Source organism: Thamnophis sirtalis, unplaced genomic scaffold, assembly GCF_051295495.1.
Source record: "Thamnophis sirtalis isolate CommonGarterSnake01/CBP01778 unplaced genomic scaffold, rThaSir2_p1.2 scaffold_2, whole genome shotgun sequence".
In the NCBI taxonomy this organism is placed as follows: Eukaryota; Metazoa; Chordata; class Lepidosauria; order Squamata; family Natricidae; genus Thamnophis; species Thamnophis sirtalis.
This window is the reverse complement of record NW_028261382.1, coordinates 113,229,933-113,247,545: the sequence shown is the minus strand read 5'-3', so window position 1 is coordinate 113,247,545 and position 17,613 is coordinate 113,229,933. Positions and strand designations below refer to the sequence as shown.

General features: G+C 41.8%; 1 protein-coding gene across 1 annotated transcript in view; it reads left to right on the top strand.

The window, feature by feature from the left end:
* Positions 1-12,933: 12,933 nt before the first annotated feature.
* Positions 12,934-17,613, top strand: part of FER1L6 (fer-1 like family member 6) — a 120,746-nt gene continuing 116,066 nt past the window's right edge. The window contains exon 1 of the mRNA XM_087706697.1: positions 12,934-12,977. Within this exon, the coding sequence (XP_087562823.1) occupies positions 12,961-12,977 (17 nt within the window). The 5' untranslated portion in view covers positions 12,934-12,960. The remainder of the gene's footprint in view (positions 12,978-17,613) is intronic.

Here is a 17,613-nt window from a genome sequence, read left to right as displayed (position 1 = left end):
TGCCCCTTGTGCATGTGTGCGTGACATCCCCGCTTGACCCCCCCATGCATGCACCCCATGCATGTGCATCTCCACATGCGCCCTCCCATACATGACAGAGACCCAAGGAACAGCTTGCCAGTGGGAGGGGCGCATGCATGCATGGTGGAGCTGGGCTGGGGTGACAGCTGGCATGCTCGCAGAGAGGCACTGCATGCCACCTGTGGCACGTGTGTCATAGATTTGCCATCACGGGATTATACCAAAACTCTTTCACTGAGATATGGCCTCTGATACTAAAAGCAATGTCTAGTAGCCGCTGGGTCTTCTCTGCCATGCTTTGGTCCCAGCTTTTGATATCTATCTATCTATCTATCTATCTATCTATCTATCTATCTATCTATCTATCTATCTATCTATCTATCTATCATCTCTCTGTCTATCTGTCTATCTGTCTATCTGTCTATCTATCTATCTATCTATCTATCTATCTATCTATCTATCTATCTATCTATCTATCTATCTATCTATCATCTATCTATCTATCATCTATCATCTATCATCTATCATCTATCTATCTATCTATCTATCTATCTATCTATCTATCTATCTATCTATCTATCTATCTACTATCTATCTATCTATCTATCTATCTATCTATCTATCTATCTATCTATCTATCTATCTATCTTTCAGTTTGACTCCAGAGTGTAATCAGCCTTTGGTGAAGAATGTTGACTTTTTCATACGCTTCTGAATTCCTATTGTTGCAGAAGCTTTTGATATCTATCTATCTATCTATCTATCTATCTATCTATCTATCTATCTATCTATCTATCTATCTATCTATCTATCTATCTATCTATCTATCATCTATCTATCTATCTATCTATCTATCTATCTATCATCTATCTATCTATCTATCTATCTATCTATCTATCTATCTATCTATCTATCTATCTATCTATCTATCTATCTATCTTTCAGTTTGACTCCAGAGTGTAATCAGCCTTTGGTGAAGAACGTTCTCTTTTTCATACACTTCTGAATTCCTATTGTTACAGAAGGAGAAAAGCTTTATCTTCTCTGCACAAAGCATAGTTTTAGATACCTTCAGAGATATCTAAAACTTAAAGAGGGGTCCAACTTACTTTCCAAAGCACCAGAAGGGGGAAAAAAGAAGAAACAATGGATGGAAACGAATCAAGGAGAGAGGGAACCTGGAATTAAGTCCTAACAGTGAGGACAATTAACCAGTGGAACAGCTTGCCACTAGAGGTTGTGGACGCTCCATCATTGGAGGCTTTTAAGAAAAGACTGGACAGTGGCGAGCCGCTATCTGAAATGGTATAGAGCAGTGATGGTTAACCTTTTAGAGACCAAGTGCCCTAACTGCAACCCAAAACCCACTTATTTATCTCAAAGTGCCAGCATGGCAATTTAACCTGAATAATGAGATTTTACTATCTAAAAGAATGATAAACAGGGCAGAGTTCAGCTAATTGTTCTAAGAAAAATATGATAAAGGCACTTTTATGGCCCTTCATTTTTTTTCTGCTTTTGAAATATTACGTTTAGCAACAATAAAAAAGAAAAAAAGTAATATCATTTCTCTTTCCCTTTGTCTCTCTTTCACTCTCTCTCTCTTCCCCCTCTCTTTCCCTCCCTCCCACTTTCCCTCCCTCCCACTCTTCCCCTTTCTCTCTTTCTTTTTCTCTCTCTCTCTTCCCTTCCCTCTCTCTTTTTCCCTCCCTCCCCCTCTCTCTCCTTCCTCTCTCTCTCTCCCCCCCCCCCCCGTGGGAGAAATGCGATGGAGCTGGGCTGGGGCGATGGCACATGTGCCCACAGAGGGGGCTCTGAGTGCCATCTCTGGCATGCGTGCCATAGGTTCACCACTACTGGTATAGAGTCTAGAGGACCTCCAAGGTCCCTTCCAACCGTATTCTGATTCATTTGTTCCTTGCTCTGCTTCCCCCATTGATGCTACTGACTGGGAAAGAAAGCATTGCTTAGAAGATCCAGATGCAGCTGTATGAAGTCAACTGCTGGCTCAGCAACTAAAAGGGGGAAAAATACCATCTAATGTACTGTATAGTGAACACACTATGTTCACTAGAGACGTGCAAAAGATTATGTGTTGGAGGAATCTGATTTTAGAACAGGGGTGTCAAAATCGCGCAGTCACATTGTCATCACATGACGTATCACGATTCCCCCCTTCGCTAAACTAGGGGTGGGCGTGGCCAGCGTGTAATGCATCCACCCCGTGGGCTGCGAGTTTGACACCCCTGTTCTACAACCTCCCTTCTCTGAAATATTTCCTTTTTCACCACCAACATCAAAATAGGACAATCCTAGCAATCCTGGTGTGTTTTGTGTGTTTCCCAAAGTACATTGTCCAAAACAGGAAATGGTTTGTGGTGTTACTAACATTTTCCAGTCTAAAACATTTTCCCCTGGCATTCTGATGCTTATCTACACATGAAGGCTAAGCCCTTCAGTACCCTAGATACAGTGGTGGCTTTCAAAAATTGTTGGAACCTACTCTGTGGGTGTGGCCTCCTTTGTGGGAGTGGCTTGCCACCCATGTGACCAGATGGGAATGGCTTGCCGCCCATGTGACCGGATATGAAGATGCCGACGACACTTGTCAGAACCACCTTAAATTACCTCACACACAGCACTGGCATGCATAAGAATATGATGTAAACTTGTTTTTTAAAAGGCATCTTTGGTTTGCGTTAAAACAACTTCAACACTCGCAATGTTCTGATTGCACCACAAACGCAGTAGTCATCCTTACCTTTCACAGAGGGCCTGAGTTTTATAAATATGATGAGCATGATAGTGTAGAATAATCATATCCAAGGACCAGTGGTGGGTTTCAAAAAATGTTGGAACCTCTTCTGTAGGTGTAGGCTGCTTTCCGGGTCCACTGGTGGAACTTCTTCTAACCGGTTCGGTAGATTTGACGAACCGGTTCTACTGTATAGGTGCGAACTGGTAGGAACCCACCTCTGCCTGGATAAGACCGAAGATTGGCCAGAATGTCACAACTGAGTCCTTATATTGCTTTTTCTGGTCTTGGTGCCCTCTGTATATGCTGGGCAACAAATCTAAGTGCTGAGCTATAAAGAGTCCAAGATTTGTAGTCCATCTTATCTGGACAATCTGAACTGTCATCATAAAATCTGCTTTCTTGATGCCTCAGCATGTTCTCCATCAATAACAAACCCAATAAGTGAGTCTGTCATTAATGGGAGACAAGGAAAGTGATTGGTGGATCTCTGATATCATTTTCCCTCCTATTAAATCAGCAACTGCTGGTGAGAGAGAAAAAAATCATTGGTTGCTTGCCTTAATGGGAAGTGACAAGTGTTGGTAGGTGCTTTTAAAAAATGGATTTAGGAGAGGAGGTGGAAGGGAGAGAAAGAGAAGGAGAGTGGGTAGGAAGAGGAAGAGAGAGAGCAGGAGTAGGGAAGAGGTAAGGGAAGAAGGAAGGAGAAGGAGAGGAGGAAGGAAGTAGGGAAGGGAGGGAAGAAGGAAGGGAAAGAAGAGGAGGGTGGAAGGGAGAGAAAGGAGAGATAGTAGGAAGGGAAGAGGAAGAGTGGAGGAGAGGCAAGGGAAGAAGAAAGAGGTAAGGAGAGGTGGGTGGAAGGGAGAGAAAGAGAAGGAGAGAGGGCAGGAAGGGAAAGAGAGAGGGTAGGAGTAGGGGAGAGGTAAGGGAAGAAGGAAGGGGAAGGAGAGGAGGAAGGAAGGAAGTAGATAAGGAAGGAAGGGAGAAAAGAAAGGGAAAATAAGATGGTGTTACAACAGGTGCTAGGGATAGTAAACAAAGCAACCCAAACTGTATATTATAACCTTTCAAATGGAATAACAAAAGTATAAGAATGGCAAAGAAAAAGAATAACTATGGGAAAGTATATCTATAATTGTATGTAAGAGAATAAATGATAGTAAGAATATAAAGCATAATATAGGTAAACAATATTTTGTTATAAATAGCTAAGTATAAATAAATATAGAAGAGCACATAAAAATGGATAACGATTAAGGGGACCATGAATGCAAGATAGAAATGTATAGAAGGGAAAACACTAACTGTAAAGAAACCGATACGGAACTGCTATATGATATATGATGGAACTTCTTGTTCCTATGTTGTTTTAAGTCATGTGTTTGTTTTTGTTGATGTGTTTATGTGTTTAAAATAAAAAAAATGGATTTAGCCTCTTGTTAAGTTAGAGAGGTTTATCTGTGTCTTCAGGGTCACCTGAGTGGGGCTCCTGGTTCCTGTAATCTGCAATCCCCCCACTCTGAAAATCCATTCCTACTCCCACACATTCCAAGGGTGTTCATCCCAAATTGTACAGCTAAAAGTCTGTAGATTCTCAGTCATCCAGGTCATGCTTGTCCCAAGGATGCATTTTTCAGGAGGAAACTGGACTTTCTTGTTTTTTTTCTTTTGAAGATGTTTTGCTTCTCATCCAAGAAGCTTCTTCAGCTCTGACAGGATAGGGTTAGGGGGCAGGGGTGTCAAACTCGATTTCACTGAGGGTTGTGTTTGGCCTGGGGGTCCAGAGTGGGCGTGGACAGGGTGGGCATGGCCAGCTTGTATCGGGGGCACCTGTGGCGGCCCCAGCACTCAGCCAGTGAAAATGGGCTCCTGAGCTCTGTTTTGAGCTGTGACAGCCTCCTACAACCGTCTGCCAGAAAAAAACAAAGCATAGGAAGGCTGCGTGCAGCTCTCTGCATTTTCTCTGGCAGAGGTACCACCGGCCAGTCCTTCACTGTTTCCAGGGCAGCCCCGTAGGCCAGGTCTAAGCACCCTGTGGGTTGGATCCGCCCGCCCCCCCCGGGCCTTGAGTTTGACACCCATGGGTTAGGCTTCCCAAAAAAACAGAAAGTCCAGTTGCCTCCTGAAAAAAGCATCCTTGGGACAAGCATGACCTGGATGACTGAGAATCTACCGACTTTTAACTGTACAATTTGGGATGAACACCCTTGGAATGTGTGGGAGTAGGAATGGATTTTCAGAGTGGGGGGATTGCAGATTACAGGAACCAGGAGCCCCACTCAGGTGACCCTGAAGACACAGATAAACCTCCAAGTGCTTCAACGACCTTCTAAAAGGATGCAAATGACCAGCTGTCTGCAAGGAATCTAAATCCTTCCATTCCCCACTATCCTGTCAGAGCTGAAGAAGCTTCTTGGATGAGAAGCAAAACATCTTGAAAAGTAAAAAACAAGAAAGTCCAGTTGCTTCCTGAAAAAGCACCTTTGGGTCAGGTCTATCCTCGCTATCTTAGGCTATTTCTCCACATAGGTGTTGAATCTTTCAGAAGAGTGTTGAATATGTCCAAAAAAATAGCTGACAGATAGATCATAGACCCAGAGAAGGCATTCGATGAAAAGATCTCCTTCACTCCCCCTTTTCATCTGTGATCTGTCAGGCTCCATGTGGGGCGGACTAGATAATGACCAGGTTTCATGCATGACTGGAACTGACAATGCAGACAAGGGGTTTCTGGGCCCAATTAGAACAGTGGTGCAGGTAAAATGCTGCAGGAGGGACAGAAATGGTGCTATCCCTGCAGCAAAGTTATAGAAATCATTTTCAAAATAGCCATGAGTTGACAGGAGGATCTATAAAGCATTTATTGGTTTACAGATTTTTAATATTCTTTCCCATTTCTGAAAGTACGTGGCTCTGACCTGGGGGGGGGGGGACGGACAAGGAAGGAATGAGCAATCCATTAAGGAGGGAACGACAGAAAATATTATTCAGTCCAGGAAAAGGGGAAGCGTGAAAAAGAAACTCAACATAGCTCCACCTTGATTTTGTTTGGTAGGAGACGGGACAGTCAAAGAGAGAAAACCTCAACAATCTGTGATTCTACCTTACAGTAATGAAGTGATATTCCCGGAATCTCGGCTATGCTTGTTTCTTGACTTTGCCTGACTCGAAGGGTTGATAACAATTTTGAAAGCCTCTTCAAAAAAGGTCGACTTGGATCATGTCCTTGTACTTACAATCCTGAAGAGGTTCACATACCATTGGACCTCTTTGGAAGGGCAGGTATTTTCCCCCTTTTCTCTGAATTCTTAAAGTGCTTCTAACGTTGATAGATTGATGTAAGATTTACTAGGGCTGAAACATACAAGGAAAGTCTTGCTCATAGGGAAGGTTTTCATGTATTATTTCTTGCACAAATGAATGTACAGATATCCACCAGGTCTGTAGTACAAATAAATGATCGGAGTTCATGTATTCTATAGCAGTGGTGGTTAACTGTTTGGCATGGGGTGCCAAAACAGGAGCATGTGTGCGCGCATGTGTCAGAGTGCCAAAACCCAGAAGAGAGAAGTTGGCTGGTGCGCATGTGTGTGGCGGCTAGCTGCACTTCCGGGTTCCATTGTGCACTTGCACGCTGACCAACTGGTCTTTGAGCATGTGCATGACGGAAGCTAGAAGAGAGCAGCTGGCCATGCATGCATGTGCGCCATTGCTAGCTGCACTTCCAGGTTCCGTCGCATGCATACACGGAGACTAGCTGGCCAGTGCACATGCATGCAATGAAACCTGGAAGAGAGCAGCTTGGTGCGCATGCATGCGTGACAGAACCCGGAAGTGCAGCTGGCAATGGCACATGTGCCCACAGAGAGGGCTCTGCGTCAGTGGTGGAATTAAAAAATGTTTACTATCGGTTCTGAGGGCGTGGCGTGGTAGGCATGGCAGGGGAAGGTTACTGCAAAATCCCCATTCCCTCCTGATCAGGTCGAACTCGAGAGGCAGAGAATAGATGGGGGCGGGGCCAGCCAGAGGTGCTATTTATTGGTTCTCTGAATGACTCAAAATTTCCACTACCAGTTCTCCAGGTCGGTACCTACTGAATACTACCTACTGCTCTGGGTGCCACCTCTAGCACATATGCCATAGGGTCGCCATCACGGCTCTATAGGGTGTAGGGTGTAGGAGATGGCCTTTGGAAAGTAAGTACTAAAAATGAATGAGACACTTCTGCTTCATATATATTTTGGACAACTTCTGTAAAGATGCCTGGGAATTGCAAATCAAAATATTTACTGGCTTCTTAGGCTCCTGAAATGCTTCATTTATTTTCAGTTTCTTCATTGTTTTCTCAGTATTAATCCTGTATTATGCTAAAGATGCTGCAAGAAATTAATGCTGATATGTTCAACAAAAAAAGAAGAATCAGGTGACTCTTGAAACTAGCTGCCCCATAGCGGAAGTTCCCTAAAATGATGCATGGTGTGTGTTTTTTCTGTATATATCTCAGTTCGTTTCAGATCCCCATTCCTTTAAGATTGCAGACCTTTTGAAAAAGAATGCATAAAATTAAAATAAGAGTGTCATGAGATTACGGGGATGTGGGGGCGGGGGAGAGCTATAGAAATAAAAAGAAAATATAGAGGCAAAAATAGAATATACTTGATAAACAAAGATATGAAAAAGCACAGAAACACTAAGGTACATATTGTTGATAAACAAAAGAAGAAACTGATAAATGAGATCAAAGGCCTTTCTAACTTACAACCAGAGCTGCGTTCCTACCAGTTTGGACCAGTTCAGCCAAACCGGTAGTAACTTGGTGGCTTGGGTCACTGGAACCGGCAGCGACCCAGGCCTGCCACATCCCCAAACCAGTATGATAATGCTCTTCAAATACTTCAGAGTTTTCAATATTTCCCCCCCCCCCCTGTTATATTCTCAGGGTACAAATTTTATAGGAAGACATATTCCAAGAATATTAATAAAGGCCTCTTAAAGGTAATGACAAGTTGCTTGTGGAACTAATTTCCTAATTGGAGGTTGCGAGCTTCTCTTCCAGGGATATGTTCAGTTAGAGGCTGGACAAACAGCTGTTAAGGATAGTTGCATCTGCTTTCTTTCATTGTTTTCATGTATTTCCTGCCAGAAGATGGTGGAATAATCATCGCCAAGGAAGATTCAGTCCGTGCACAGCCCTGAAATGCCAAGTTGCCCATCGCTGCTATTTAATCTTCTCTCCTCTCTGTTTTTTTCTCTTGAATGGATTCTCCCACCTTGGAAGGATGGAAAGCTGAGTCAACCTTGAGCCAGTGAGATTTGAACTGCTGAACTCAAGATTCACTTTATTATTAATAACTGCAGTGATTCACTTAACAACTATGACAAGAAATGTTGTAAAATGGGACAAAATTCACGTAACAAATACCTTGCTTAGCAACCTGAATTTTGAGGATTGCCTGCACTGTAGCCTTGTTCTAGGTAGGCTAATGGTCTGGTTCTCTATATGGCAATAGGAGATGTAGCTCCACATGTATCTGAATTGTCCAGTTTGAGAAATAAATCTCTTTTTATCACTGCAGCGACCTGGCCCACTTTCTCTTCTGGTTCAAAAACTAATGAAGGGGAAGGCATTTCAGAGAATATAAATACAAAAGACAGGATAATAGGGGTGTGTGTGAGATTCATATCCTTAGAATAAGATTAGGCATTCCAAATGCGTGTTTTCTTTTGTTTTTGCAGATATTGGAGATGTGTCAAATCAAAAAAACCAGCGGTGGAATTCAATAAATCCTTTGATATTGTTGCAAGAGGCCTGAAAATCTGACATGAACTTCTTGATTTTTTAAAATTGAATTTGCCCAAGAGTTACCACCCGACTTGTTCTGATTTTGCCATTTTCAAAGAGGCATCTGTAGGAGTGCAAAAGAGCAATAAGCTACAGTAGAAGCGACTTAAAGGTTAACCACACTATGTATATAATTGTCTGGAGGGAAAAGAGTATTGTCTTCATGCCTACAACTGACTCAGCTGTGATCATTTTTAAACAAGAGATTATTAACTGGGCTGATATTAGGTGGGAGGAAATATCTGGTTTTCCAGAAACAACAACAGGTGGCAGATAGAATTGAAATCAATATTATTATGTTTTTCCCATTTGGCTGAAATAGAGGCTTGGGAGATTGCACTTGAAAGGGATGATCTACAAGAGATACCGAATTTATTTATTTATTTATCAACTTTAGAGACTGTCTATCTCACACACAAAGCCAGCTTGACATTGCATTGTATTGCATTGAAACTGGATTGAATTGCATTGTCTTATAGGAATGGAAATGTCACCCCAGGCAGTGGTGAAATGCAATTTTTTTACTACCAGTTCTGTGGGGGTGGCTTGGTGGGTGTGGTGTGGTTTGATGGGTGTGGCAGGGGAAGGATACTGCAAAATCTCCATCCTTACCCAACTCTGGGGCCAGCCAGAGGTGATATTTGCCAGTTCTCCAAACTACTCAAAATTTCTTCTACCGGTTCTCCAGAACCTGTCAGAACCTGCTGGATTTCACCCCTTCCCCTATGACATGTTAAAATCAGTGTCAATCCTGCAACATAGTCAAAATTTTTAGAACAAATATCTCAACCCTGATTTACGTCAGACCACTATCTCCATCATTTCTAGCCAACATAGAGAGTGGGTTGTGTGCGTGCTCAATTCATTAGTGAAGTCATCTCACTACTTTCCAGAATGCAACTAAATAGGCCATTGTGGCTGAGGATAATAGGAATTGCACATATTTGAAGGGCACAAAGTCTGGGAAAGCTGGGTTAAAAGAAAAAAAATGTCTTTCTTATTTATTGCATGCTGTAATGCAACATGAAAGGCATTTGGAAGTAGCAGGCACAGCATCATTTTTATGTGGGTCTCTCTGTCACAGAAGTAAGGGTCATCCTAGAAAGAGAAATATGTACCAGTCAGATCTTAACCCTAGCTAATGAGCATCCATCCATCCATCCATCCATCCATCCATCCATCCATTGTTTCATTCTCAATTCTCATGGGTAGCTGCTACGTGAATTTCCATTTAATTTCCACGTGACATGAAAATTCACGTAGCAGCTACCCTTGAGAATTGTGCACCTCTGTTGGAACTATATGGGAAGTTGTGCGCCTCTGTGGGCAATTATGGAATTGTAGGGCTTCCCAGGAGATGTAATGTTATGTGGGGATGACCTTGGGAGACAGGAGGAAGAATCATAGACTAGGCAACCATCTTGCAAAAGACATCTCAGTCGACAGAAACAGAGAGGGTGTGGGAAGTATTTCAGAAGGGACCCTCCCTAGTTGTCCACAGAATAAAAGGAGAGGAAGTGAGAAATACTTTTTAAGCTTGAAAGATTTTGTTAATGTCACCTTGACCTAAACATAAGTTAGTATTCATGCTTGTGCATATTAGTTGTGCCTATTAGAGCAGTCTTCCCCATTATGAGGCTGAGATTAATAGCCTCTCGATTCCCCAGCATGCAACATTCTGAAAAATTATACTCACAATACAACCATTTGAAAGGCACCAGATTGGCAAAGACAGCTGTTAATCTCTGGGAAATTCCATGAAATGCGTGACTTGTTTCTTGGCCACATTGCAGCTTGTTTAACTCTCTCCAGAGCTCCCTGCAAAACCAAAATTTGTATTTAGTGCTGTGGGTACATAACCAGAAACCTCAAGAGATATTTGCAGCCTCCAAATCACTTGAACGTTACTGCAGAGCCCATCTAGAATTTGCCACCAAAACATAACCTTGAACTGTCATGGACACCACTGTGGCTGCGTTCTCCAAAGACGGTTTAGAGTTCCAACTAAAACTGGTTTTTTCTTATACTTTTCTTCCACCGTAGAGGGCAGCTTTGGGGGATAGAAGGAAGAATTGCTGCCAAAACAATGGTCAGATAAAAGAGGTCTGAATCTGGAATAAACATGTTATCTGAAAAAAACATCTCAGACAAGTTCACACAGATAAAGGGAGGGAGAAGGAAAGTGGGTTCAGATTTGCAAGATTCTGTTATTATAGTTTTACAATAAAAATAGCATTGATGTATTCAGAGGTGGGGAATTATGGCCCCTTTATCACTTGTGGACTTCAACTCCCAGAATTCCTGACCCAGCCATGCTTTGTACTCTGGGAGTTAAAGTCCACAAGTCATAACAGGGCCATAGTCCCCCATCTCTGAATTATGTGATAATGGATTCCTAATTTGATTTACCTAGAAGGGTTGACCCCCACCCATGGATTCCCAGGGATGGTGCTGGATTTCTTCTAAATTGCTTTTATGGTGCAATAAAAAGTGAACAGGTTTTCATGTCAGGAATGGTGATTGTGGGTTGCGCTCAACACCTGTTGTGTTAATCTTCCCTCTCCTGTTTGATTAGGGCAAGTAAAGATAGCACACTCCCTTTTCTTAAAATAGTGTATTTTGAATTTTAAAAAAAAGGTTTAAAAAGCTGGATACAAATTTCCCTTCCTTTTTCTTTGCTTCTTCTCCATCAACCTGCCTTGGTTGCAGTTAGAGCTAAAAACTGTAAATCTGATAGTTTTTCTTTCTTATTTCAGTATTTAAAATTTCAATGGCTTTCCATTTTTTTTACAAAGAAATCTGCTACATTTGAGCTGTACAAAAAAAAGCTGGACCCTTTAGAAGTATTGGTTGCCTAGGCAAGTAATAATAATAATCCTATTGCAAGGTGGTAGTCGTGATTCTTTGCTCCCCATCAGTCCTCCTGGGTAAAGCAGACAGGAAACATGAGTAGATGAACTAATTCTACTTAATTGTAATGCTACATTTATAGAAACTTGCAAATCAGAAGGCACAAAATCCCTACCTCCATTTTTAAGTATCTGATCCATGATAGATGATAGATGATAGATGATAGATGATAGATGATAGATGATAGATGATAGATGATAGATGATAGATGATAGATGATAGATGATAGATGATAGATGATAGATGATAGATGATAGATGATAGATGATAGATGATAGATGATAGATGATAGATGATAGATGATAGATGATAGATGATAGATGATAGATGATAGATGATAGATGATAGATGATAGATGATAGATGATAGATGATAGATAGATAGATAGATAGATAGATAGATAGATTTGATAGTTAGACAAACAATATGTTAGATGATAGATAGATATAGATAATAGATATAATATGATAGATGTTAGAAAGGTAGATAGATATAGACAAACAGATGATAGATAGATAGGTAGATAGATAGATAGATAGATAGGTAGGTAGGTAGGTAGGTAGGTAGGTAGGTAGGTAGATGGATAATATGATATATGATAGAAATATAGATAATATGATAGATGGTAGATAGATAGATAGATAGATAGATAGATAGATAGATAGATAGATAGATAGAGACAGAGATGATAGCTAGCTAGCTAGCTAGCTAGCTAGATATAATATGATAGATATAATATGATATAATATGATCGATGATAGAAAGGTAGATAGATATAGACAGACAAACAGATGATAGATAGATAGATAAATAGATAGATAATATGATGGATGATAGATAGACAGAGATGATAGATAGATGGATAGATAGATAGAGACAGATGATAGACAGACAGACAAACAAACAAACAAACAGATAATATGATACATGATAGCTAGCTAGCTAGCTAGCTAGTTAGTAGATAGATAGATAGATAGATAGATAGGTAGGTAGGTAGGTAGGTAGGTAGGTAGGTAGGTAGGCAGGCAGGCAGGCAGGCAGGCAGGCAGGCAGGCAGGCAGGCAGGCAGATAGATACAGGCAGACAGACAGATTTATCTGGTGTCATCCCCCTCAAAATAAAGTTGCAACTGTTTGGAGAAATGTGACTAGTTTCTGTTTTGCTTTTTCACTGAAAGCAAATATCAAACAGTTGTGCTTTGCCTCATTTAACTGAATGGTCTTGGATGCTCTTGGGCTTAACGTCAAAAGTCTTGAAAATAACTGTATGTTTGAACAGCCCCACCCTGTTGCAGCAGCTGATACTTTGGGAACAATTACAAGGAAACCCTATGAACGGGAGCAGAAAAAGAATGACTTGTTCCTTGAATTAGTCACAGGAGATTCCGTCTGGAGTGGGCTACTGGGAAGTAAGTGTGGAATTCAGGAGGACCATGGAGAAGCCAGCAAAGTAAGTGAATGCATTGATGATTGCAATCTGCCTTGGGAAGTTCAGAAGAGGAATCAGCCCAACTTAGCCATCTACAAGTGTTAGGAGGGACTACAACATCCTGGATGGGAACACTGAGACTTGCAGTCCTCACATTTGGAATTAAGTAGGCTGGGCAAGACTCTCATAATAATTGCAGTGTCTGCATGGCTCCTGTATGATACCCATAGCAAAACAAAGGCACACATCTATAGTTAATGAATACAAGGGTAGGTAGATGCTTTAGAGTGGCCAGCTTAGCTTGAATGCATTCTGTGGCTCTGTTCTGCTGGTACCACAATTGAGAAAAAATTTAGCCCATCTTGTGCTATATACAGCCAGCCCACCTGATTTCTTTATGGCTTAATGTATTGTGTACAGATGAAAAATCAGGTTGAATAAAGCAGGGTTCAGTTAATTGAAAGGAAGCATGTTATTTGAGCATAATATAAGTGGGACTTTCTTCTGAATAGATCTTGCATAACACTAAAGAGAGCATTTAATGTACTGTAGTTGTTCTCTAAGAGATTCTGTATAATTCTGTGGTTTTAGACTGGATTCTAGAATAATAGAATTGCTGAAGTAGCTGCACCTGTTCAACCAGTCTGGCTCTGATAAAAATAGTGACTTAATACTTTTCTTCTTATTAAGGAGATTTCTCTGCATACATTAGAGGAAAGAAGCCTGTTAGTTCCTGGAGTTATCAGACGAAAATTCTCACCATACTTTATTCTTGGTTATCTTGACCTAGAATGCTGCAACGTGTTGGTCAGCAACCGCTAGAGCAGGGGTTTCCAAAATTGACAACTTTAAGACTTGTGGACTAAACTGGCTAAGGAATTTTGGAATTGAAGTCTTAAAGTTTATTTATTTATATTTATTTATTCAGTTTGTCGAACATGTACAAGATAGCAGGTACAAGTATAAAAAGGACATGAGCAAGGAAATGAGTACAAATAAATGGGAATAGTAGGACAGGGATGGTAGGCACCCTTGTGCACTTATGGACGCCCCCTTTATGGACCTCTTAGGAATAGGATGAAATCAGTGGTGGGTTTCAAAAAAATTTGGAACCTCTTCTGTAGGTGTGGCCTGCTTTCCTGGTCCACTGGTGGAACCTCTTCTAACCAATTCAGTAGATTTGACAAACCGGTTCTACCGAACTGGTGCGAACTGGTAGGAACCCACCTGTGGATGAGATCCACGCTAGACAGTTTAAGGTTAAAGTTATGGGGGTTTGAGGATGTAACAACAGAATCATGTAGTGCATTCCAGGCATTGATCACTCTGTTGCTGAAGTTGTATTTTCTGCAATCAAGTTTGGAGCGGTTTACCTTGAGTTTGTATCTATTGTTTGCCCATGTATTATTGAGGTTGAAGCTGAAGTACTATGCTTAGGGTTAGACTGTAGGCGGACTAGTTCCAGGTTGTCCAAGCCTAAAATTTCGAGCCTGGTGGCATAAGGGATTCTATTGTGAGCAGAGGAGTGGAGTACTCTTCTCGTGAAATGTGTGAAATACCTCCTGAAAGTTGCCAAGCGTGGAGACTCCTGACCTAGAGAGTTAGGGGTTCCTCATATTTAATATAATCTGATGGCTTTGAAGAGTGGGGGTGATTAGACATACCTGCAGCATCTAATTGATCTTGACGTTATTGTAGTGGGGATCAGAAATTAACAGAGAAGAGGAAACACCTTCTGAGGTTGAATATTGTCAACAAATAATCTAATCTAAGAATGAGCTTTTGCCACTCTATTTTCCTGAAGAAGGGAGCGAGGAAAGAGGAGAAACTATGTTTAACTTTTATCGTGCTTTATAGTCCCAATCTAAATTGACACTTTGCATAGAAAAAAAAAAGAATACTTAGATGTAAGTAATATGTGCAAAGTTTAGTGTAGCATTGACAAGAGTTTTGGAGCTGTAGAGTGTCTGTGGAGATTCTTAGTTATCCAGGTTATGGTTGTTTCACCCTTGTCCCAAGGGTGCTTTTTTCAAGAGGCAACGGGACTCTTTGGTTTTTCTTTGAAGATGTTTCGCTTCTCATCCAAGAAGTTTCTTCAGCTCTGACTGAAGAAATTCCCCACCATCCAGTCAGAGTTGAAGAAGCTTCTTGGATGACAAGCGAAACCTCTCCAAAGAAAAACCAGAAAGACCAGTTGCCTCTTGAAATAGCACCTTTGGGAGCTGTAGAGTGGAAAAGATCTTTCCTTCTCAGCTTATCAACCATGGTCAAGATATCTAGAGGTGGAGTCTTCTCTTCATCTGATCACCACCTTCAGGATGGTGCACTCTCATTGGGACCCCAGACCTACTGACAGAGCCAGGTCTTCTGGCCGTTATGGGAGGTCAGAATGGTGGAGGCACCAGATCTCACCTTGGGGAACACGATGTCTCAAAGAGCCACAGCAGAAAAGTATCTTCTCTTGGACTCTGCCAGCTGAAATTTCTTGAATAATGGGACCCACAACATGCCCTTCTTGCTGGCACAGGTGGCAATGGGGACAGTTCCTCAGATAGCCTGGATCCATGCCATGAAGGGCTTTAAAAGTAATTACCAACACATTGAATTGTACCTTGAAGCAAACGAGGAACCAAATTAGTTTATGGAACAGCCATGTAATAGGGGTCATCCTAGGGTCTCCAAGAACTATCAAGATTTGAAGAAAAGGCATGTGAGATGTCATTGTCAGCCTCTGTTTTGCTGCTTGCTTTTCGGCTGCCATTGAAATGGGGAGGGGGGGGCATGGTATTTGGGGGTGGGAAGAGCCGAGGTGGCGCAGTGGTTAGGGTGCAGTACTGCAGGCCACTTCAGTTGACTGTTATCTGCAGTTCAGCGGTTCTAATCTCACCGGCTCAAGGTTGACTCAGCCTTCCATCCTTCCGAGGTGGGTGAAATGAGGACCCAGACTGTGGGGGGCGATATGCTGACTCTGTAAACCGCTTAGAGAAGGCTGAAAGCCCTATGAAGCGGTATGTAAGTCTAACTGCTATTGCTATTGCTAAATGTTCTGTGCAGAAGTGACTGTAAGAAGGGAGTTGTTCTCACCATCTACTGCGCATGTGGCAGGGAGAAGAGTTCCCGCCAAGGCCAACTGTCCAGCATACCAACCTGATGATGATTTTTGAAGATTTCTCCCACATAATACCTGTGGAGTGTTTGGATTGGACTATGGGATGGGGTTACCAAGGGGAGGGGAATGGATCACATATTGATATCTATGATATCTTTTGCCTCAAATCCTGCTTAGCTTAGCTACTATCTACTCATAACCAGTAAAAGTACTCTTAATTCTGCAAAATGGAGTTGAGTGGTTTCTTTCTTGGTTAGAAAAAGGTCTTACATTTTTAGTGAGAAAGGTTGGTTGTTCCCCATGTGCTCCTTTTCCTCTTTGTCTAATTGTGCTGACGGTGTTTTCAGCAATTCATACTTACTGAGTGGCTTTGGCTAATAGCAAACAAACAGAACTGATAGACTGAAGGAAAAAAAGATATGACCGCCTGACTCATGCGATTTATAGCAAAACAACTAGACTCTTGTCATCTAAGGCAAGTTATTAACACATTTTCCTTGAGAAGGCGCAACAGCAAAAGCGCATGAAAAGTTAGCTGGTTTTCTTTGCTTGTCTGTGGCCGCTTGGGGGTGCAAGAGAGTAATTTTGCAATGGGACAATGAAAAGGCAAGAGGGAAATAAATAAGAGTGAATATTTTGTACCCGCTTGCTTAAAGAATGCACTGCTGTCTTCTAGATATTAAAATATATGTGTTGCTGCAGTTTTCAAGCTCTGGGGTGTTACATTCTCTTGGTATTGCATTAGATTGGAACATTATAATGGGTGCTGAAATCCACAACATGAAAATGGCTGGGGAATTCTGGGAGATGAAGTCGGCTCATATTAAAGCTATCAACATTGAGAAACACTGATCTGTGTAGATCATCAGGATCTACATGATCCTTTATTTTCACGGTCCTTTAGTTTCCTGATTTTTGGGGTTATTTCAGACTGCAAGGGATGCCTGATCTATGTAGAGATTACCTCATGAAGATGATTCATAATCCCAAATAACCAATCGGATTTGGCCATCTTAAAACATGAAGTGAATCTAAAGAGAAAATACTGTTTCTTATTTTTTCATTTTCTTCTGAAACTAACTCTCCCTCTACATACTTCTACATATCAGTGGTAGGTTTTGGATCCCGTTGCAACCAGTACAGTTCAACGGGGACAGGTGTCCACCACATAAACACACGCAGCACGCGGGCACACACTCACAGCTCCGCGATGCCTCCGTGATGCTCCAGCTGCTCGGCGGAGTGTCACACAGGCACCGTATGCTCCATGCGTGTGCGTGGAAGTCCCAAACAGCTCAACTACTGGTAAGGAGCACAGGCAGGCAGGTGGGCCCTCCGGAGCACCATACCAGAACAGTACCTGGTGCTCCTGACAGGCACCGGTATGCTCGTACCAGGGCGTATGGGTCGTAACCCACCACTGATACCTATACCTATACCTATACCTATACCTATACCTATACATACACATACTGTATAGATTAGATTAGATTAGATTTAATGAATTTATAGGCCGCCCAATCCCGAAGGACTCCGGGCGGCTTACAA